The sequence below is a fragment of the Eptatretus burgeri genome, chromosome 15 (assembly GCF_056783735.1).
Source record: "Eptatretus burgeri isolate ZD-2024b chromosome 15, Ebu_testis_v1, whole genome shotgun sequence".
In the NCBI taxonomy this organism is placed as follows: domain Eukaryota; kingdom Metazoa; phylum Chordata; class Myxini; order Myxiniformes; family Myxinidae; genus Eptatretus; species Eptatretus burgeri.
In genome coordinates, this window is record NC_140975.1 from 6,309,921 (window position 1) to 6,330,837 (window position 20,917).

Consider the following 20,917-nt stretch of genomic DNA (forward strand, 5'->3'; position numbering starts at 1 on the left):
CACCGTCTAATATGAAAAGATCATAACTTGGGGCATTGTGTTTATCTATAAATGCGCATAAGAAATCGAGAAATTATTAGAATACACGAAGTCATCACTCTCCGGAAGCCCGTACGTTGTAACCCGTAATGGGGAACGTGGCTGTGCTTCCCTTCCCCATTGGCCACGCCCACGCAACAACGTGTCTTCCCATTGGTTTGGTAAATAAATGGCCATAACTTGGGAAGCACTTGTCCGATTAATATCAAACCTTGAAAAGGCACATCCTCCGGTCCCCAGCAATATACCTGGCAAGTTTCAATTAGATCGGACCAGTGGTTGTCGAGAAACAGCAGTCACAGACACACAGACACAGACAGACACACACACAGAGATTGCTGGAATTATAGATAGATGCGATGGATTGATTGATTAAGCATGATCAAGTTTACAATATGAGATGTATTGATTGATTAAGCGTGATCAAGTTGACAATATGAGATGGATTGATTGATTGAGCCCGATCAGTTTGACAACATGAGATGGATTGATTGATTTAGCGTGATCAAGTTTACAATATGAGATGGATTGATTGATTGAGCCCAATCATTTTGGCAACATGAGATGAATTGATTGATTAAGCGTGACTGATCAAGTTTACAATATGAGATGGATTGATTGATTAAGCATGATAAAGTTGACAATATGAGATGGATTGATTGATTTAGCATGATAAAGTTGACAATATGAGATGGATTGATTGATTGAGCCCGATCAGTTTGACAACATGAGATGGATTGATTGATTGAGCATGATCAGGTTGACAATTTGAGATGTATTGATTGATTAAGCATGATCAGGTTTGAAATATGAGATGGATTGATGGATTAAGCGTGATCAGGTTTACAATTGTCGTTGTCAGGTCAGGTTCGATCTGTGACCTGCTACAGGTACCATGTAAACCTGTACTAACCTGTTCCATGGTCGGGTTGTCGGCGACTAAACCGTCTCCCCCACCAGGTTTTCTGGTGAGGAGGGTGTTTGGATATGGACACCCAGCAGGATTAAAAACAAAACCTGTCAAAGGGCGGAGGAGCTCCTTATGAGCCAACGGCCATCCATATCTAGTGCCCAACTGTGTCTGCGGACGTCCTCCTGCAGTTGGGTTACTTCTTATAAGGAGGTTGGTGGCAGGATTTGCACTCCAGCCACCGTAAAACGCTTCATTCCGCAAAACGCAAAAACGCAAAAAAATCTGAAAACCCACTCCGTGGGAGTACCTCCTGTGCAGCTTCCCTTCGCAGGGCAGCTCACCGGATGATGGGATTGGGGCAAAGCCTTCGGGACCCCCAATCTTTGATAGGAGGGAAACCACGGGGTAACATCCCTGGGTCAGATTGCGGGAGAGTGTGTCGGAGTGGTGCTGAGGTGTCGTCCACCAGACGGCGGTCTCCTTGGGTTAACCTGAGGCGGTCCCTTCGGGTGGGTGCCTGGAATGTCCTATCCCTAAGAGAGGATGATCACCTGTCTCTGTTATCATCTGAGCTCAAGCGTTTGGACATCGGGATTGCAGCTCTCTCTGAGGTTCGGAGACCGGATTGCGGCGAGATAATGGTGGGTGGTTACACCTACTATTGGTCTGGTCGCTCTGATGGTTACCATACCCAAGGAGTTGCTGTAGCTGTGTCCAATAAGCTGACCCCAATGATAATTGAGGTAACACCGGTCAACGAGCGTATTATGAGATTAAGGATTCGTCACTCCTTAGGTGTCATTTCCCTGGTCTCTATTTATGCTCCGACTGAGGCGAGTGATCTTACCGTGAAGGACACATTCTACGCCACACTCGAGTCTGTGGTTGATCAGTGCCCCAGACGAGATACACTTCTAGTCTTGGGGGATTTCAATGCATCGACTGGAACTGATAGGGACGGTTATGAGGTGTGTGTTGGTCCCCATGGGTCAGGAACTATGAACCAGAATAGCACTAAGTTCCTTGACTTTGCAAGAAGTCATGGACTTAGGGTGGCTGGTTCATGGTTTCAGCGCCCGCAAGCTCATCGCTGGACTTGGTATTCCAACGCTGGCGGTGTGGCAAAGGAGATTGACCATGTCCTCATTGACGGTCGTTGGAGGATGATCCAGAACTGCAGGGTCTACCGGAGTGCTCAGTTCCTCAATACTGACCACAGGCTTGTTGTAGCAACTCTAAAGCTGCACCTTAAATCCTGGAGAATGGTACCATCCCAGCCTAGGCTGGATGTTGCCAAGCTCAGGGATGAGAGAGTAGCTGAGGAGTTTGCGAACAGGCTGAGTGGACACTTGGGGGGTCTGGGTGCTTTGGGGGTCCTGAAGAGTTGTGGAGCACCTTCAAGACCACCGTCCTTGATGTTGCCGGTGGATGCCTTGGAGTTCACCGCAGGGCAAAGAAGAATTTTGTCTCTCAAGGGACACTGGATACCATTGACCAGAGTCGCAGGGCCAGGCTGAATGGCAGAGCTGAGCTGTTCAGGGAGCTGAGGCGTAAAACTGTACGTGCACTGAGGGTGGACAAGGAGGCCTATGTGCGAGGAATCTGTGAGGGGGTAGAGCATCACCTGTGGACAGGTGATTCTCGTCCCGCTTACAGGGGAATTCGCGCATTACGTTCATCCAAGCCCATCCCTCGGAGCACTGCAGTTCGAGCAGAGAGTGGTAGGCTCTTGACAGAGGAGTCTGAAGTGAAGGCCCGCTGGGCCGGTTACTTTGAGCGGTTGTACCAGGCTGATCCCCCAGCTGTCGAGTTGGACGTCAAGGGTGTTACAATCCCTGTTGCTGACCCTCGAATCCAACTGTGGTCCACCATCGCTTGTGGAAACATGGGCTGCGGTGAACCAGTTGAAACGGGGCAAAGCTCCAGGGATCTGTGGCATCCATGCCGAACTTCTCAAGGCTGGTGGAAATGCTGCACTCGCGTCGTTGCATGCAGTTTTGTGCTCTGCCTGGAACACAGGCATCATCCCAACTGACTGGAAGAGGGGCCTTGTTGTCCCTCTCTGGAAAGGGAAGGGTGATCGCCAAGACTGCAACAACTACCGAGGGGTGACGCTGCTCTCAGTGCCGGGCAAGGTCTTTGCTCGGATAATTCTTGATAGGGTTCGCCACCATCTGCTTGAGCACCAGCGTCCAGAGCAGTCAGGCTTTACACCAAAGAGGTCAACGATTGACCGTATCCTTGCACTTCGTGTCCTCACCGAACGCAGACGAGAGTTTCGGCAGGGGCTGCTTGCAGCCTATGTTGATCTCTGTAAAGCGTTCGATTCAGTGAATCAGGATGTCCTCTGGAGGATTCTTGGTCTTCGTGGGGTGCCACCAAAACTGATCGATCTGATGTCTGAACTCTACTCTGGTACTGAGAGTGCTGTGAAGTGTGGTGGTACCATCTCTGACTTATTTCCAGTTGTTACTGGAGTTCGTCAGGGGTGTGTACTTGCCCCCACACTTTCAGCACTTGTATGGACTGGATTTTTGGGAGGATGTCGGAGAGATCAAGTTGCGGTGCATCGTTTGGCAATGTCAAGATCTCGGACCTTGATTTTGCAGATGATGCAGTCATCTTTGCGGAGACTTTAGACATCCTCTTGGGGGCCCTCGAGGTGCTGAATGAGGAGTCGGAGCCGTTGGGATTACGGGTTTCTTGGGTCAAAACTAAGATCCAGGCTTTCGGTGACATCTTGGATGCTGCTGTCCTGTCTGTGTCTGTTTGTGGTGAGGATGTTGAGGTCGTGGATAGATTCACTTACCTTGGCAGTGATATTCATGTCTCCGCAGGTTGTGAGCCGGAGGTCAATAGACGTCTGGGTCGGGCCTGGGGAGTCATGGATTCACTGGATCATGGGGGGTGGCGCTGCCGGTACCTGTGCGGGAGGACGAAAGTCCGAGTCTTCAGGTCCTTGGTACTTCCAGTCTTGCTCTATGGGTGCGAGACTTGGACTTTGACCAAGGATCTGAGACGGAGACTTAATTCCTTTGGTACCAGGTCTCTTCGGAGAATCCTTGGCTATCGCTGGTCGGATTTTGTGTCCAACGAGCGGTTGCTGAGAGAGACTCGGATGAGATTTGTTACCTGCATAGTCCGTGAGCGTCAGCTGCGGCTGTATGGACATGTGGCTCGTTTTCCTGACGCTGATCCTGCTCACCAGATTCTCTCAGCGAGGGAGTCTCATGAGTGGAGGAGGCCAGTGGGCCGACCACGTGCCTCATGGTTGCAGCAAGTTGACCAGCATCTCAAGGAGATGGGGATGGGCCTGGCATCTGCCTGGGGGATGGCCAGACGGAGGCCCCTGGAGTACCGGCGGAAAGTGGACGCAGCGACGCGCTGTTCTGGCACATGCTCCCATACCTGACCTGAGGTTTACAATATGAGATGAATTGCATGGTTAAGCATGATCAGTTTGACAACATGAGATGGATTGATTGATTGAGCCTGATCAAGTTCACAATATGAGAAGGATTGATTGATTAATCATGATCATTTTGACAATACGAGATGGATTCATTGATTAAGCATGATCAGGTTTGAAATATGAGATGGATCGATTGATTAAGCATGATCAGGTTTACAATATGAGATGGATTGCATGGTTAAGCATGATCAGTTTGACAACATGAGATGGATTGATTGATTGAGCCTGATCAAGTTTACAATATGAGATGGATTGATTGATTGAGCCTGATCAAGTTTACAATATGAGAGGATTGATTGATTGAGCCTGATCAAGTTTACAATATGAGATGGATTGATTGATTGAACCTGATGAAGTTCACAGTATGAGATTGATTGATTGATTAAGCGTGATCAGGTTTACAATATGAGATGGATTGATTGATTATGCATGATCAAATTAATAACACATTGATGTTCTTTCCCCACTTTTCTGCATGCAAAGCCAACCTGGGAATGGAGCTGATGGGTAATTGACTCCATTTTATTATTTGCATGTCGTTGTCCTGATGCTTCACTTCCTTCTATGTATTCCCTCCTTTTTGTCCTCGTGTTTATCTGACGTTTCACTTTATAACACTTGAACACGATGGAGGCAAAGCCACAAGGGTTCAGTCCAACGACGGTTCAAGATCTCCGTTCATTGCATCCCCATTCTTCCCAGGAGACATACCTCCTTTGACTTATCAGTTGTACAACACCGATTCCTCATTGTTTTCCCCTATTGATTTCACATTAGTTGTGGTTATTTGAACTCACCCACTCCGTCCCCCAATCACAGCGTCCTTTTTAAGGATCGTTGACGCAAGTTGTTGGGTGTGGAGGGAGAGGAATAGTTGCAGGTTCCAGTGGTGGAGGAAGGAGAAGAGGCAAAAGGGAGGCCCTGCCATTTTCATCACTCTCCATTAGACGCGCTCACGTATGTCTGACTTCAAATGGGAGTGCAGGACGACTACGAGAGGAATAAAACTGGAGGTGACACGAAGCTAAAACAAGCTGCTCTCTTCCGAGATGCAAAATGAGAGCACTCAGTACCCCCCCCCCCCCGGCTCGCAAGAACATTATTTTACTCACAAGCACCGGATGGCTTCTCGTTTCCATTTCTCTATTAAATTTGTTGTCATATTCCAGTCCATGCATATTTCTTTAGGTGCAGAAGGAGTTTCGTGCATGCAAGTGCCATTGTTTCCAGGGAAATCTAGCACGGGTGGAGGATGTTCAGCCCATCATGCCTGGGCTAATTTATCGACACAAGATCCAAGGAAGAAATACCAAAAATTGTTTTTAATTCATGAAATAAATATTTTTGTTTGTTGTTTCTTTGTTTTTATTTTATTATTATTATTATTATTATTATTATTATTATTTTCTGTAGTTTTTGAATTTTCTTTTCCTTCCCCTCAGGGGAGGGGGCATGGGCTTGGTTAAAACACACACATCAACCACACAACCCCCCTTGACAAGACCCCCACCAACAGCACTCCATACACAATCACCCACCAATGCTTAAACTACCAAAAAGTCTTATCAACATCCCCCTCTATCTCCATAACTTCCAGATCCCTATCTAATTCTAATTTAAACTTTTCTACTGTTTCTGCTGCCACTACCTTTCCAGGGAGACCATTCCATGCATTAACTACTCTCTGGGTAAAAATCCCCTTCCTTACTACCGTGTTAACTCTCCTCTTCTTTACTCTCAAGCTATGGCCCCTGGTCCTATCACTGTCTACTCTGTTGAATAATTCATCTTCACTTATTTTATCTGCACCTTTCATAATCTTAATAATCACCATCTCTGTCATATCTCCTCTTAACCGCCTCCTTTCTAGTGCATAAAGCCCCGTCTCCTTCAGCCGCTCCTCGTAGCTGAGTCGAGCTCGGCCCGGAATCAATCTAGTATCCCTATGCTGAACCTTCTCAATGGCATCTATGTCCTTCCAGAACTGTGGTGACAAAAACTGCACACAATGTTCTAGATGTAGCCCTCACTAAATTCCTGTACAATGTTAGCACCTCCTCTTTTGATTTATAAATGATCCCCCTCCTAATACAAGCTAAAACCCCATTTGCTTTACCTATAGCTGCCTGGCACTGTGCTTGCCTGCTTATCTCCCATATCTATTACCACCCCAGATCCTTCTCCTGTGTGACACGCTCCAAAATTACCCCTTACATCCTGTAATCTCTATTTTCATTGTTCTTTCCCATCCCCAACACCTGACACTTGCCCGGTTAAATTCCATCTGCCAATCTTTTGCCCAATCTATACAAGTATCAATACTTTCCTGTATCTGTTCACTACCCCCTCTGCTATCCACCTCACCTCCAAGCTTTGTGTCATCTCCAAATTTGGAAAGCTTACTCTTTACCCCATTATCGAGATCGTTGATGTAAATAATGAATAGTAATGGTCCGACTACTGATCCTTGAGGTACCCCACTACTTACAACCTCCCAGCAAGAGATCCTACCACTCACAGCCACTCTTTGCTTCCTACCACGAAGCCAGTTTGAAATCCAATTATCTACCTGACCAGCCACTCCACAACCCCTCATTTTGGCTAACAACCTCCGATGTGGTACCTTATCAAAGGACTTCTTAAACTCTAGATATACCATGTCCACTGTCTTTCCCTCATCCACTGCTTCATGGAACTCCTCAAGATTTGCTCGACAGGAACTACCTTTGTTAAACCCATGCTGACTACCTTAAATGAGTTTGTATTTGTTTAAATAGTTCCTCATCTGGTCCTTAATTAATGTCCTCAATTGTTGTTTGTTTGTTTTTGAGCTAATGAGTGGGCGGGGCATGGCCGGGTGGGTGTATCCTTGAGTGGGCATGCCTTGCTCTTTTTGGCATTTTTTTGCCTTGTGCTGAAGGGATGTGAGACTATTGGAACACCTCATGCCTGGTGTTGGTTTAATGGTTAAGGTGGTGGGCTTGGGATCCTCGGATCCTGAGTTCAAATCTCACTTGGCTGTTGAATTAATACCAGGTGGGGTTGACTCTGCCTATCATCCATGCAAGGTTGGCAAAATGAGTGCCAGCTTGCTGTAATCCTGTGTCGGAGTGGTGACCCATCCAGGATTGTTCCCAATAGCCAAGAGACAGCTTAGGCAGCACCAACGCTCTGCACAGAGTATGGTCCCCATGGACGGATAGATAGAACACCTCTGTTTGTCTCTGTCTGTGTGTCTGTCTGTCTGTGTCTACGTCCATACATTGTCATTTCAAAAAAAATTCTCTGCAACCACTTGTCGGATCGATGGGAAACCTTAAAAAACAGGAGGGACTCCCCATTAAGAATATTTCCTTTTATTTATTTTTTTCAAAATTTTTGGACATCTTTTGCTATGAAACCGCTCAACAAAAATTATTCAAATTTGGCATCTGCCGTCAATTCCCCATGGTATATATAGGCTAATAATGATGACATCATCGGTGAAGTGGTATTTCAGCCATAATTGGTTGAATCAAAATCCTTATGCGAAAAGTCCGTAACTTCATGCGTCTGATCTACGAGCCGATGTGAGTGAAGAATAAAATTTACGCCGTCATCGGTCATGTGGTCTTGCGGCCATATTGGATTGAATATAAAAACATTAAAAAAAATTCTTCCTCTCCAGAACTGCTTAACAGATCGATGCGAAACTTCATACATATGATCGACTCGGCATGGGGAACATAGCTTGAAATTTATTTCATATCCACCTTCATTGATGCAATTTAGTCTTAATGTGCGCACAAGCGGTCGTTGAATATCCTAATAATTAATCAATAATCAATGAAGCTACGGATAATGGCAATGTATGAGACATGATAGGGTGCATGGATGGTACGGGTGTACGGGCCATGATAGTAGCGTGTTCAGTTAACGAAGATATTGTTGTTCAGAATGAGCGTGCGAGGCTCAAGAGACTATTCTCTCTCTCTCTCTCTCTCTCTCTCTCTCTCTCTCTCTCTCTCTCTCTCTCTCTCTCTCTCTCTCTCTCTCTCTCTCTCTCTCTCTCTCTCTCTCTCTCTCTCTCTCTCTCTCTCTCTCTCTCTCTCTCTCTCTCTCTCTCTCTCTCTCTCTCTCTCGGTGCCGTTGTCGTTGTCTTTGTTTTTGTTTAGTTCTTGTGTATTGCACACTTGCATTGCCTCCGCTGTTGTAAAAATGTGGCGTCCGTCAGCTGATCGTGTGTACTAATAGGTTCAAACCCCCTCGACTTATTTCTCCTCAGAGAGCCGAGCAGAGTACCAGAAACGAGCCATTACCATCTCTGGAATCTGCTTTGCTCTACTTGCCACCGCTCTCCTCTGCTGCTTCGCGTACAGGTAAGAAAGAGGTGGAACGGCAGGCCTTTTCACATTTGGTATTACATTTTTATTCCAATATCTGTGTGGCCACATTTTGAGAGACGTATTGGTTGGATTCCCAACCAGATTATAAACGACGCGGTGCTTCGCAGGCAGCGCGTTTCATCGTGAATTTGTGCCGTCCCTAGATGGGCACCAGCCCGGGTGTCCCATCTGCTCACATTAGCTGGTGGACGTTGAAGGTACCACGATGTCTCACAAAGAGTAGGCCATTGTGTGCCTACACCCTGGCCAAATTCCAAATTCCTGTCCCAACGGGCAGACAGGCTGCAGCAGCAGCAGCAGCAGCAGCAGCACCTTGGTGATGATGCAACCAGCGGATTAATTCGTAATTAGATCCTGGTTCCAACATGCAGTCAATGGAACATCAGTGAATTTCGCAATCATTTATGTGGCGTCCACCACGTCTTGCCTTGTGGGCCCTTGATTGGCTGAGAAACCGCACAAGACTTTCATCGCCAGTCATTGGGCAGGTGGTATTTCCTGCCATTCATCGATTTGCCATTTTAACGTCGCATTGATTTGACATAAACAAGCTCTCCAGAAGTATTGTAATCTTCTTCTTCGTTCGTATGCAGCACATGGCTGTGGGTGGCCTAATTTGCTGGGGGACGTGGCTGTGCCACTGATGCAGTGCCCCTGTAGAGGTTAAAACAGGAAAATTGCAATTTGTTCACGGTGCTGGGAATAACTCGCTTGCTCTTCACGGACACCGTGGGATGTTTAAGGTCCACAGACGGGACGCGATGTGTAACGTCCATCCGAGGGACGACGCACTCATTCACGAATCGTCCTGCCTGCGAAACCCCAGAATGGCAGTTTAAAGCCGGGGGAAGATTTTAACCCAGGCTGGACAATTCAGAGGTGAGTGCGTGTACCTCTCGGCTATCCTGCCGGCCCAATAATTGTAGTGAGGCCAAATGATTCCTGGTGTCAGACGGTGTGTACACAGTTTGATCTCTTCTCTTCAAATGATTCTGATTTATGTTTGTATCAGAAGGCAGAGAAGGAAGGGAGGAGCCGAGCGAGGCAGAGTGAGCTCCAGCAAAGAAATGGAAGAAGGCGATAGACGGAGAGCAGGAGATCGCGTTCCTTTAACGGTGAGACAACAATGAAGGAGGATGGGGGCGGTCCGACGTGGCAGACTTCCTGTAATTGATCGATTTTCCTCTCCATTTTTGTCTCAAAATTGGCCGATTGCCAAGCTAAATGATGGAGATTTTTTTTTTATTCTTACCTTGATTTCTTTCTTGATAACACGAGATAGCAGCCAGGGCTGTTTCCGGGTGGTTTCATCTGAATGGTCAATTAACAAGCTCAAATGACCTAAGATCCTCGTCCTCTTAATGATGACGTCATGAAAACGAATATGACGTCATTGTGATGTATCAGGTTTGCGATGAATTATCTGTGCTAATGCCCGGCTTGATTCCCGCAAACAAAATTCAAACAGCTTGCCTAGTTTCGGAGATAATGGTATCGGCGATTTCCATTAGCGGCGATATTTATGACGTCAACGTTTTTTTTGTAGGAAGAATTTCCAAAATCGGAGATGGTTAGTGCCTGCGCGTGGGCTTCCTGCATATACATGGCAAGTTTCACGAAGATCCGATGAAAACTCTGGGTTGTGAAACAAAAAATGTCAAAAAATAGGAATGACGTCATCAAAATTGATACGACGTCATAGTGATGTATCATATGTGCGGTAATTAACCTCCGCCATCGAAGATGGATGGAGGTTACTGTTTTCACCCCTGTCTGTTTGTTTGTTTGTTTGTGAACAGTATTACGGAAAAACTCCTGGACGGATTTCGACGAAACTTGGTGGGGGATTAGGTATGGTCCAAGGATCATGCCATTAGATTTGGATTTGTTCCAAAAAAAAAAACTTCGAAAAATTTGCAACTTTTTTTCAAAAAAATTTCGATTTTATTTGAAAAATATTTGAATTTTTCTTTTTTTACATTTCTACATGTTTTAAGTGATTTCCAACCCAAACAAAAAAAAATTTGTTATAGAAAAAAAACCCATTCATTTTGCAATTTTTTTTTCAAAAAGAATTTCGATTTTTTTTTTTTTTAGCATTTCTACATGCGCGTCGATCTAGTTTAGTTTATTCAATCGTGGTTCAGTAGAGTCTGATCCGTTTTGACCTACAATGAATAGGATATCAGGTTCACTTAAGTGACCCAGCAGTATTGGCGGTGGAGGTTTTGTACTCTACCGAGTGCTCCCCCTCTAGTTCATCTCTGCTAATGCCCTGTTCGATTCCCGCAAACAGAATTCAAAAAGCTTGCCTAGTTTCGGAGATAATTTTTTTGGCGATTTCCATTAGCGGAGATATTTTGACGTCATAATTTTTCTTTCTAGGAGGAATTTTCAAAATCGGAGATGGTTACTGTCTGCGCAGGGTATTGTTACATATATACGCCAAGTTTCAGGAAGTTTCGATGAAAACTGTAGGCTGTGAAACAAACAAGTCCACAAGAAGAATATGAAGAACCACAACGTGAGTCAGACTTAGAGATCCTCCACGAGGATCTACAAATAGTTGAACATGAAAAACAAAATGCATTCTAACTCTTCAATTCTGTTTTTCAAATGCACCCAAAATTTGTAAGTATTTAATTATTTTTCACTTTCTTCTACATTTCCCTCCGGCGTGTCTGAATATCATGAGGGAGAGCAGCGGGAGAATGGGAATTGGTTGATTTAAAATTGCAAACAAGTTGCCCGTAAGCGAACTTTTGTGGGTTACCCCAGAAAAGCATGCGTCATACGAGCAATCTGGACGAGGTCAGGTGTAATCCTTCCTCAGGTGGACATCGTCGTGGACCGTGGCCTCGGCACATTCCCGAGGGAATTTATTTTGGCCCACCATCTGGTCCAAAAAACCGTCTCACTGCAGTCCAATTTCAGGGATCGGCCAAGCAGTAAACATTTGCAATTGTGGACAGAAATGTCCTTATGTAAGTTCAATCATTTACTGTGTACGTGCAGCAAAGTAGGGACAGAAACAGCGTGTTTACAAAATTGAACCACTTTACTTGACTCCTTGCCTGGTGTTGGCTTAGTGGTTGGGGTGGTGGCTTTGGATGCTAGGGGTCCTGAGTTCAAGCCCCATCGGCCGCTGAATTAATATACACCAGGAGGTTGACTCAGCCTGTCATCTTTCCGAGGTCGGCAAAATGAGCACCAGTGTACTGGAAAGGGGGACACTGCATCAGCGGCATAGCCACGTCCCAACCAATGATGCGACCAGCAGCCACAGGCTGAACTCGATGGAGAGAGAACTTAACTCCTGCTCACATAGTTACGATATGGAATGGTTACACAGGCAAGCGCTGATTAAAAATCCGTCACTCTGATGAATAATAATAATAATAATAATAATAATAATTAATCATAAAGACAATTGAACATTGTCCCGAGGAGTCTGCACTGAGGAATAGAAACAGAAAGAACACAAAGGACACAGAAAGACGAACAGACACAAAAGTGAACATTGAAAACTTCCTCTGAATGTTCAATCTTTTCCCACTTGCACCGAGCAGACACTCTCTGACTTCAAGCAAACACACGTCGGCTGGATTGCCTTGGGGGAAAGGGATCGACGTGGCTAATAGTCCCTCTGATGAAATGTCGCCGCGTTCTTGTTCTCATTCTTTTGGAGCCCCAACAGCTGTCTTTGTTGAATCTCAACACAATGGAAACGCTACTCGTGGGAGCCGGAGTCGGCTGAGTTGTCATCGCGGTTGAGGTCGTATCCGGCTTTGGTTGCAGATGGTCGACTTGTTCGCTCGTCTGATCGTGCCCCAGCTCCAGCCTCTCTGCACCATGCCCATTACTGTGCACCAGACTGCTTCATACCTGCTGCTCCCCAATGGCTCTCTCTCTCTCTCTCTCTCTCTCTCTCTCTCTCTCTCTCTCTCTCTCTCTCTCTCTCTCTCTCTCTCTCTCTCTCTCTCTCTCTCTCTCTCTCTCTCTCTCTCTCTCTCTCTCTCTCTCTCTCTCTCTCTCTCTCTCTCTCTCTCTCTCTCTCTCTCTCTCTCTCTCTCTCTCTCTCTCTCTCTCTCTCTCTCTCTCTCTCTCTCTCTCTCTCTCTCTCTCTCTCTCTCTCTCTCTCTCTCTCTCTCTCTCTCTCTCTCTCTCTCTCTCTCTCTCTCTCTCTCTCTCTCTCTCTCTCTCTCTCTCTCTCTCTCTCTCTCTCTCTCTCTCTCTCTCTCTCTCTATCTAACTCTCTCTCTCTCTCTCTATCTAACTCTCTCTCTCTCTCTATCTAACTCTCTCTCTCTCTCTCTATCTAACTCTCTCTCTCTCTCTATCTAACTCTCTCTCTCTCTCTCTATCTAACTCTCTCTCTCTCTCTAACTCTCTCTCTCTCTCTCTCTCTCTCTCTCTCTCTCTCTCTCTCACCTCTCACCTCTCACCTATCACCTCTCACCTCTCACCTCTCACCTCTCACCTCTCATCTCTCTCTCATCTCTCATCTCTCATCTCTCATCTCTCATCTCTCTCTCTCTCTCTCTCTCTCTCTCTCTCTCTCTCTCTCTCTCTCTCTCTCTCTCTCTCTCTCTCTCTCTCTCTCTCTCTCTCTCACCTCTCACCTCTCACCTCTCACCTCTCACCTCTCACCTCTCACCTATCACCTATCACCTCTCACCTCTCACCTCTCACCTCTCACCTCTCACCTCTCATCTCTCTCTCTCTCTCTCTCTCTCTCTCTCTCTCTCTCTCTCTCTCTCTCTCTCTCTCTCTCTCTCTCTCTCTCTCTCTCTCTCTCTCTCTCTTCTCTCTCCTAATGAACACAAATTTCCAAGAGCTATATGGCTATATTATATAGGAAAGCCAGCCAATCAGAGACGCCAACATGGCCCTCACCTTTCAGATCAATACGTATCTTCCCCCCCCACCCACCCACCCACTTCCTTCACCTCTGCCACCCATCCCATGGGTCTTCCATATTCAGAACAACCAGTGGTGCTACTCGTATGTTCTGTGAGAAGTAAATTAGGTGCTGCTAATTATCTCCACCACCGAAGCTGTATGGAGATTGTTTTCACCCCTGTCTGTCTGTGAGCAGCATATCCCCAAAAAAGTTGAGGACGGATTCAGGCTCGATTTGGTGGACAGGTTGGATGTGTGACTATGACAAATTGATTCGATTTTGGTGAAGATCCGAATCCGGATTTGGAAACGAGAATTTATTTTATCTTTTTTTTTTTTTTTTAAAGTGATTCTTCACAATTGAGCGATCAGGCCCAAAACGATATAAAGCATGATATTTCAAATTGTTTTGGACGAGTGATGACAAAACTAGGTGGATGACCTTGTTAGGTGACGTGAACAAGCCGATGAGATTTTGGTTTTGGTTCAGGTGCACATCCAGATCCGGCCTATCAGTGGGATACAAAACGTGAACTGTTCAGCCTGGCGGAGGTAGGCACTCTACCGAGTGCAGTTCTGGTTCCTTCTGAAATTAATATATTCCCAGCCGGTGTGGAAACAATGACCCAATGACCCCTGCCTCTGGTGTTATTGGAATGGCCGAAGGTACAGGCACACCTCCCCCCCCCCTCCCCTCTCTCCACCCCACAAGCACGTCTTGCTCCTAAAGTTGTAAATGACACATTTTCCCATTGTCTCAGAACTCTGAATGAGCTGGACACACTGAGTCTTAGTAATCATTTCCATTATTAGAACTCCTAAAGAACTGTCCTGGAAGCTGCAGCAATACAATGAATGTAATTCCCTGCATTTTTTTTATTTACTTATCTTTTCGTTTCTGCACATTAAAACGCAGTGAAAATAAAATACTGAAAGGCCAAAATAATGCTCCGACTCATACAAGCAAACACATTGAACAAATTTGAAAAATTATATATATATATAATATTGTGACGGAACCAGGGTCGGGAGCTACCACGAGGGGAGGGGGTGGCCTCGTCTCCCCAACCTGCGGCCCAGAGGCCACTGGCCACAGATAACTCTGTGGTCCGACTGGTTGTTATGCAACATTGGCCGCCGATTAGGACTACCGGCCTGGCAAGGGTTTCGCTCTGTTGTTATGTGTTACCTTTCTGTTGGCATGGCTTCCCTAATTAGGGGTCACGCCCTCAACAGCCACCCGTCTATTATGTACAATCGAGTGAATCGTGGGTGGCTGATGGCTCATCCCCGAGCCAATCAAAGGGGTACAATTTCCCGTATCGCTATGCTTACACACTAAATCGGACCAATGAAAGAAAGGACATGAGTGAGCAGGTCAGAAATGTGCAACTAGGTAACAAGCACATTTATTCACAAGAACTACATTTATTCACCAACAACCCGAGGACAATTCACTGCTCTGTCACAGCAGCTCCTCTCCGGTGGCTCTGCTCTGTGCTGTTCCGTTCTAATCTCTGGTGTCTCTCGGTGGTTCTGCTGTCTGCTCCTTGGTGGTTCCATATATTCACCTGTGCACCTCCTTTTTATCGGGGCCAGCGCAGGTGTGGTTTGAGGTCCCTCCCACTCGCTCGTGGTGCCTCCTCACTGGTTCCTGGCTCGCCGAGTCTCTCGAGTGCCCTCAAGAATCATCCACCACTTAAGATGGGTCACTGCTATCCTTTCTGGAAGGAAAGACATTTTCCACGTGCATGCTGTGAGCGTGCAATTCTGTAATGTTCGTGTCATATGGGTTTTGAATGAACAGTTTGTATGAATAGGAAAAGAAATGGATCTATCCAATTGCAATTTCTCAGCTATTTACACCTGCTTAAGGGTTTACTCGTACGGAATTACAGGATAATTATGCGGGATACAGTGACTCGTACGGAATTACTCAAGGTGGTCAAGGTTCTGAGGGAGGGAACGGTGTGAATTGGAAGTTGGGAGACAAAATGATGAAGGATGTGAGATGAAGGAATGAACAGGTGGTTTTAAGTTAAGTGAGGGAGGTTTCCTATATGGCTTTCGGGGTTTTTGAGAGATGAAGGGGTTTAGGCATTACAGGGAATGATGAAAATGAAGATAAAGATGAAGATGAAGCATGGCAGGGCACGGAATACTACATGGATACTGGATAGTAAGATTGAGAGTGAGATGAAGATGGGAAATCCGAGCTCAGCCCACACAATTTGTCCCTCATCTCTCTACACATGGGGAGGAAATTATTCTAAGAATCTAAATTAATGACATAACTCGCACTGGGAACCTACACGTCTCTGGATGCTTGGGGGTCCATTTCCATAACAGCAACAATATGTCTACATATTACCTACAAATCAACAAGTCAAATCACATCTATCTATAATTCCAGCAATGTGTGTGTGTGTGTGTGTGTGTGTGTGTGTGTGTGTGTGTGTGTGTGTGTGTGTGTGTGTGTGTGTGTGTGTGTGTGTGTGTGTCTGTGTGTCTGTGTGTCTGTGACCGCTGTTTCTCGACAACCACTGGTCCGATCTGATTGAAACTTGCCAGGTATATTGCTGGGGACCTGAGTATGTACCTTTTCAAGGTTTGATATTAATCGGACAAGTGCTTCCCAGGTTATGGCCATTTATTTACCAACCAATGACAGGACACGTTGCTGCGTGGGCATGGCCGTTGGGGAAGAGATCCTCAGCCGCGTTCCCCATTACGGGTTACAATGTACGGACTTCCGGATAGTGATGACTTACTGTATTATAATAATTTTTCGATTTCTTATGCGCATTTATAGATAAACACAATGCCACAATCCAGTCGTCATTTACGAGAGCGAAGGAACTGCCTGTGTGGTTGTTTGAAAGTTTTTTTTTTTTTGGTTTGCATGTACGGCCACACACGTACGGGCACGCGAGAGCGAAGGAACGGCCTGTGTGGTTGTTGTTTCTGGCACGCGGTTTGAAATATTTTTTTTTAGTTTTTTGCACGTACGGCCACACACGTACGGGCACGTGAGGGCGAAGGAATGGCCTGTGTGGTTGTTATTTCTGGCACGCGAGGGCGAAGGAACGGCCTGTGTGGTTGTTGTTTCTGGCACGCGGTTTGAATTTATTTTTTTTTTTGCACGTACGGGCATGCACTCGTAATATCTAATCCTCAAAGCTTGTTACTATATGTGGGTTTGTTGACATTATTGTCATAACCTGAGGCCTTGTAATGAGCCATCCTATTGATTTATAAAGAAATATTTTTAAATACTCCCATTTCCCCTAAAGAACCGATCACAGGGCATTAATTTAGAAACTCCACGTATGATGAACCCTGCTCAAATTTGACTGGCTCGTTTGTTTATAACTCAGTTTTTGTCTCGTCTAACCTTGACAGAAATCATAACTACACCATGCGGCCAATCACGCGTATATTGAACAGGCTTGATGTTTTGGTTTACCAGAAATTTCCAAATATTCGCTTCAACCCCTTTTAGTGTTGGTCCTCATATAATTTCATGCAAAATGTTTGTCAAAAGTAAACTTTCACTCGATTCGGTTTCTTTAGGTTGCAAAAGTTTTTTTTTTTTTAAATAGGGTGGCATTTTTTTACAAACAGGGTAAGGGTACCAAATCCAAGATGGCCACCAGCATTGAGAATGGACACTCGTTATGGAACAGTTGGCCTTAAACATAAGTTATAGTTGCTGATGTGAATTCATTTATTAATGTTGATACCATACTTATAACTACAGAAACCTAAAGAAACGATATTACAGGTAAGAAAGACAATATGGATGCCATTTTGAATTTCAAAATGGCCACCATGAAAATTGTATGTCGCTAGTATGCCAAAGCAAATGGATGCATAATCCCACATTTTGAGAGGAGAAAGCAAACATCGCATTGTTCACACTGAACATTTATTCCAAATGAATAAGCTCTCTTAAGATTATTGGCAGACATGTATTTTGTGTGTTTTACTGTTGATTATCGTTGTATAGGTTGACACTTGAACCTCAATGATCCCAGTCTCTCACGAATTGTTTGCCCGTGTTAAATTCGTTGCTGCAGCTACAACCCACACAGCCACATACACAGTGCATTGATTCACTACCCAACAACAACAAAAAAACTTTTCATCTGCGACTAAAGGGAATGCAGGTGTTCTTGGCTAAATCTGGGCCGCTGATTTCAAATGTGTCGTCAGAATTTAGCCAGCACGTCAGGTTATCAAAATATGTGTGTGTATGAATTATACCCAGCATGCTGTATTAGATACTTTATTATTGCAGATCGCCACATTGCACATCTAATATATCAGTGGTTAGTAATTACTTTCACGTCATATTTAGATAACAATGATTGATCTCTGTGTATAATGTGTAGTATACAAACCCAAGAACAGAAACAAGTTGCAGAAAAAGAAGTTAATAAAACATTAGAACATAGTAATCTTAGGAAGGGTGTAAATTTTATAGGGAAATCTGCCCCCATTGTGAGCGATTCAGAAACAACACTTCAAGTTTACACTCTTCCTTTCAATATAGTCAGCGTAGGCACTGTTCTGACGTGGTTCAGAAGTGTATGAGGCACTTGCTCTTGCGTTTGTGTGTGGAACTGGTCTCCCGTTGTAGGAACCAGCAGTAATCATCCATCATGTTTGGGTTGAACCGGCCTTGATACCTAGTTTCCATGACCGAAATGTCTCGGTGGAACCTTTCGCCATGCTCATCGCTTACCTCACCCAGATTAGGTGGGAAGAAATCAAGATGAGAATGCAAGAAGTGCATTTTAAGAGACATCCTACAACCGATTCACTGATAGCCCTTGAGCATGTTGTCCACTAATTCCACGTACTGTTCAGCTCTATGGTTCCCAAGAAAGTTCTGCGCAACCAACACAAATGCTTCCCATGCTGCAAACTCAAGTGGGCTCAGTTTGTTTTTTCACTCGGGATCACACGTCAGTTCTCGGATCTGGGGCTCAGCGAAAATGCCTGCTTTGAGTTCAACATCAGTTTTCTCTGTGCCAAACTTCTCTCTGAGACATTGGAAGCCATTACCATCATGATCCAATGCCTTTCCAAAGTTGTTCACAAGGGTTAGGCCCAAAAAAAAAATGTTGCATTGGCGTAACGGGTCACTGAAAAATAGGGTAGGTCGGTCGGGATCTTTTTTTTTTTTTTTTTTCCTAATAAATCCCTCCCAAAATCTCCCCCGGCTCAAGTACCACCCTTTTTGTCGGCGGGTTCTGTCCGAAACGCTTCCGGGTTTTTGCGATCGCGATCGCAATCAACAAGATACTTGAAAATGATAGCAAAACAACAAAAATAGCAATAAAAATGTTTTGTTTTTTTTTTTTCAAATTTTTTCGGCAAAATTTTTCGATAGCAAAAAAACAAAAAAAAAACGTAGGGTCGGCGGAATTTTTAGGGTCGGACGGGTTACGCCAATGCAACATTTTTTTTTTTTTTGGCCTTAGGGTTAGTTAAGAAATTGTAATGCCGCATGGAAAATTATCCTTAAAAAATTCATAGCTTGGTCAGTTTTCATCCAGTTCTAATAATTTAAAGTGCATTCTAAAGCTCTTTTATGAGAAACAATATTCGATAACAGTTGTGTTGCTATAATTGAAACCAAAAATACGAAAAATAATAATTTTATGATCAATTAAAATCACCCACCAGGGCAAGCTACTGTAATTGGACCACATGTATAACTCAAAATCCTGACGTGCTGAGAACATTCTGACTTCAGATTCAGAATCGGCATACTCGATTTAGTCGACAACATATGTTTACACCCCAGTAGCAAAATCTTTGTTGTCCATTGGTGTATTGATAGTCCAACAACTACATATTCCTTTGCATCCACATTTTAACAAATTCATGATTGCTTAAAGAGCTGGTGGATTCAAACACCGAACTGGAGCAAAATGTCATGTAGCTGCATCAAAGTTCCAACGACATTCAGATGGAGATGGGAGACATGGGTGACTTTCTCCAGCCTTTCTCCAAATCGTTGATATGTATGTAATGTACCTGATGAATATGTCCAAGTTAACGAACCAATCGTTGGGGAGGAAGACTCTCTCTCCCTCAGTGGTGCAATTTGAGTACAAGAACCAAGGAAGCTCGTTTACTTTGGTGTGGACTTTGGACGTGTATAGCACGCATACAGGTCGTTCCAACTGGGAGCATATTTCTGGAGATGGATCGTTGTTTCCTAGTGATGCCAATGCTTCCAGGTTCTCATCATCGCAAGACATGAACACCTTTAAACACACCCTTACAATTGACCAGTCATTGGCTCTGCCAGCAAATCTACCAGATATGTCAGACCCTGTAAATACATGGAAGCCGAATATCACTGATGCATGTTTTTGTCCGAACTTGTCATAAATAGGTTGGACTGCAATGTTTTTCTTCAGTTTGCCCTTCTCTATGAGAATCTGGAGAGATCTCTTTGATCAGAGAGGAAGACATCGGCATCTGGAGAATCAATCACAACCTCTGCGTCTCTGTCATTTGTCAGGGCGTGCAGCGAGAGTAAAGTATCTGCTTCATCTTGACTGGGAGTGAGTAGGTTGTTTGGAACATGAATGTTGCCCTCATTTCTGTTCCAGAGGTCACAATGAATTTCTTCAATCTGTTGCTCGAGATCATGTTGTGATCTAGTCTCTTGGCAGCTAAATATTCTGGATTAATGTACTATCCTTGACATGGTAATATGTTGATTTCCCTTTTGTCCTCTTTTTCCTCATTTGTTATTTAAGGCACTTGTTGAGATGTCTATCAAACAGCAATCCTACTTCATCGTAATTTGCTGCCATGTTGCTGAGTTTGTCAAGAAATGATTGTCATGCAAAGTCATGACGTGTATTCATTTGATCAGTTTTGAACATAGAATTCACAATAGTCGTGCAATCGATGATGATTACTCTATATGTCGAAGTTGTGGTTTCGTCTGCAGCCTCTATTGCCATATCTTCTGATGCTGCATCTGGAATATGTATTATATCTGCGATGGTACATCCATCGTTTGGTTGTCAGATACATCAGTTATGGCTGGTTCATTGGTTTGATCTCGGACTTCCTGTTCATTGCGAGCCAGTAACTCAAGATGATTAAGGTTCGTAGCCTTGTTTAACGCTAACAAGAGTGATCCACCCGATACAAATAGGGATCATGGAACTGTGC

At 44.7% G+C, this 20,917-nt stretch overlaps 1 protein-coding gene across 7 annotated transcripts in view; it reads left to right on the forward strand.

The window, feature by feature from the left end:
• LOC147011412 (uncharacterized) overlaps positions 1 to 20,917 on the forward strand; it is a 50,919-nt gene that overhangs the window by 24,702 nt on the left and 5,300 nt on the right. For 4 of the 7 annotated variants that reach the window (XM_085857842.1, XM_085857846.1, XM_085857847.1 and 1 more), the window contains 3 exons: positions 4,908 to 4,931; positions 8,689 to 8,782; positions 9,822 to 9,924. In XM_085857842.1, coding sequence (XP_085713968.1) covers positions 4,908 to 4,931; positions 8,689 to 8,782; positions 9,822 to 9,924 — 221 coding nt within the window. The remainder of the gene's footprint in view (positions 1 to 4,907; positions 4,932 to 8,688; positions 8,783 to 9,821; positions 9,925 to 20,917) is intronic. The other 3 variants (XM_085857843.1, XM_085857845.1, XM_085857844.1) reach the window with 3 other exon arrangements.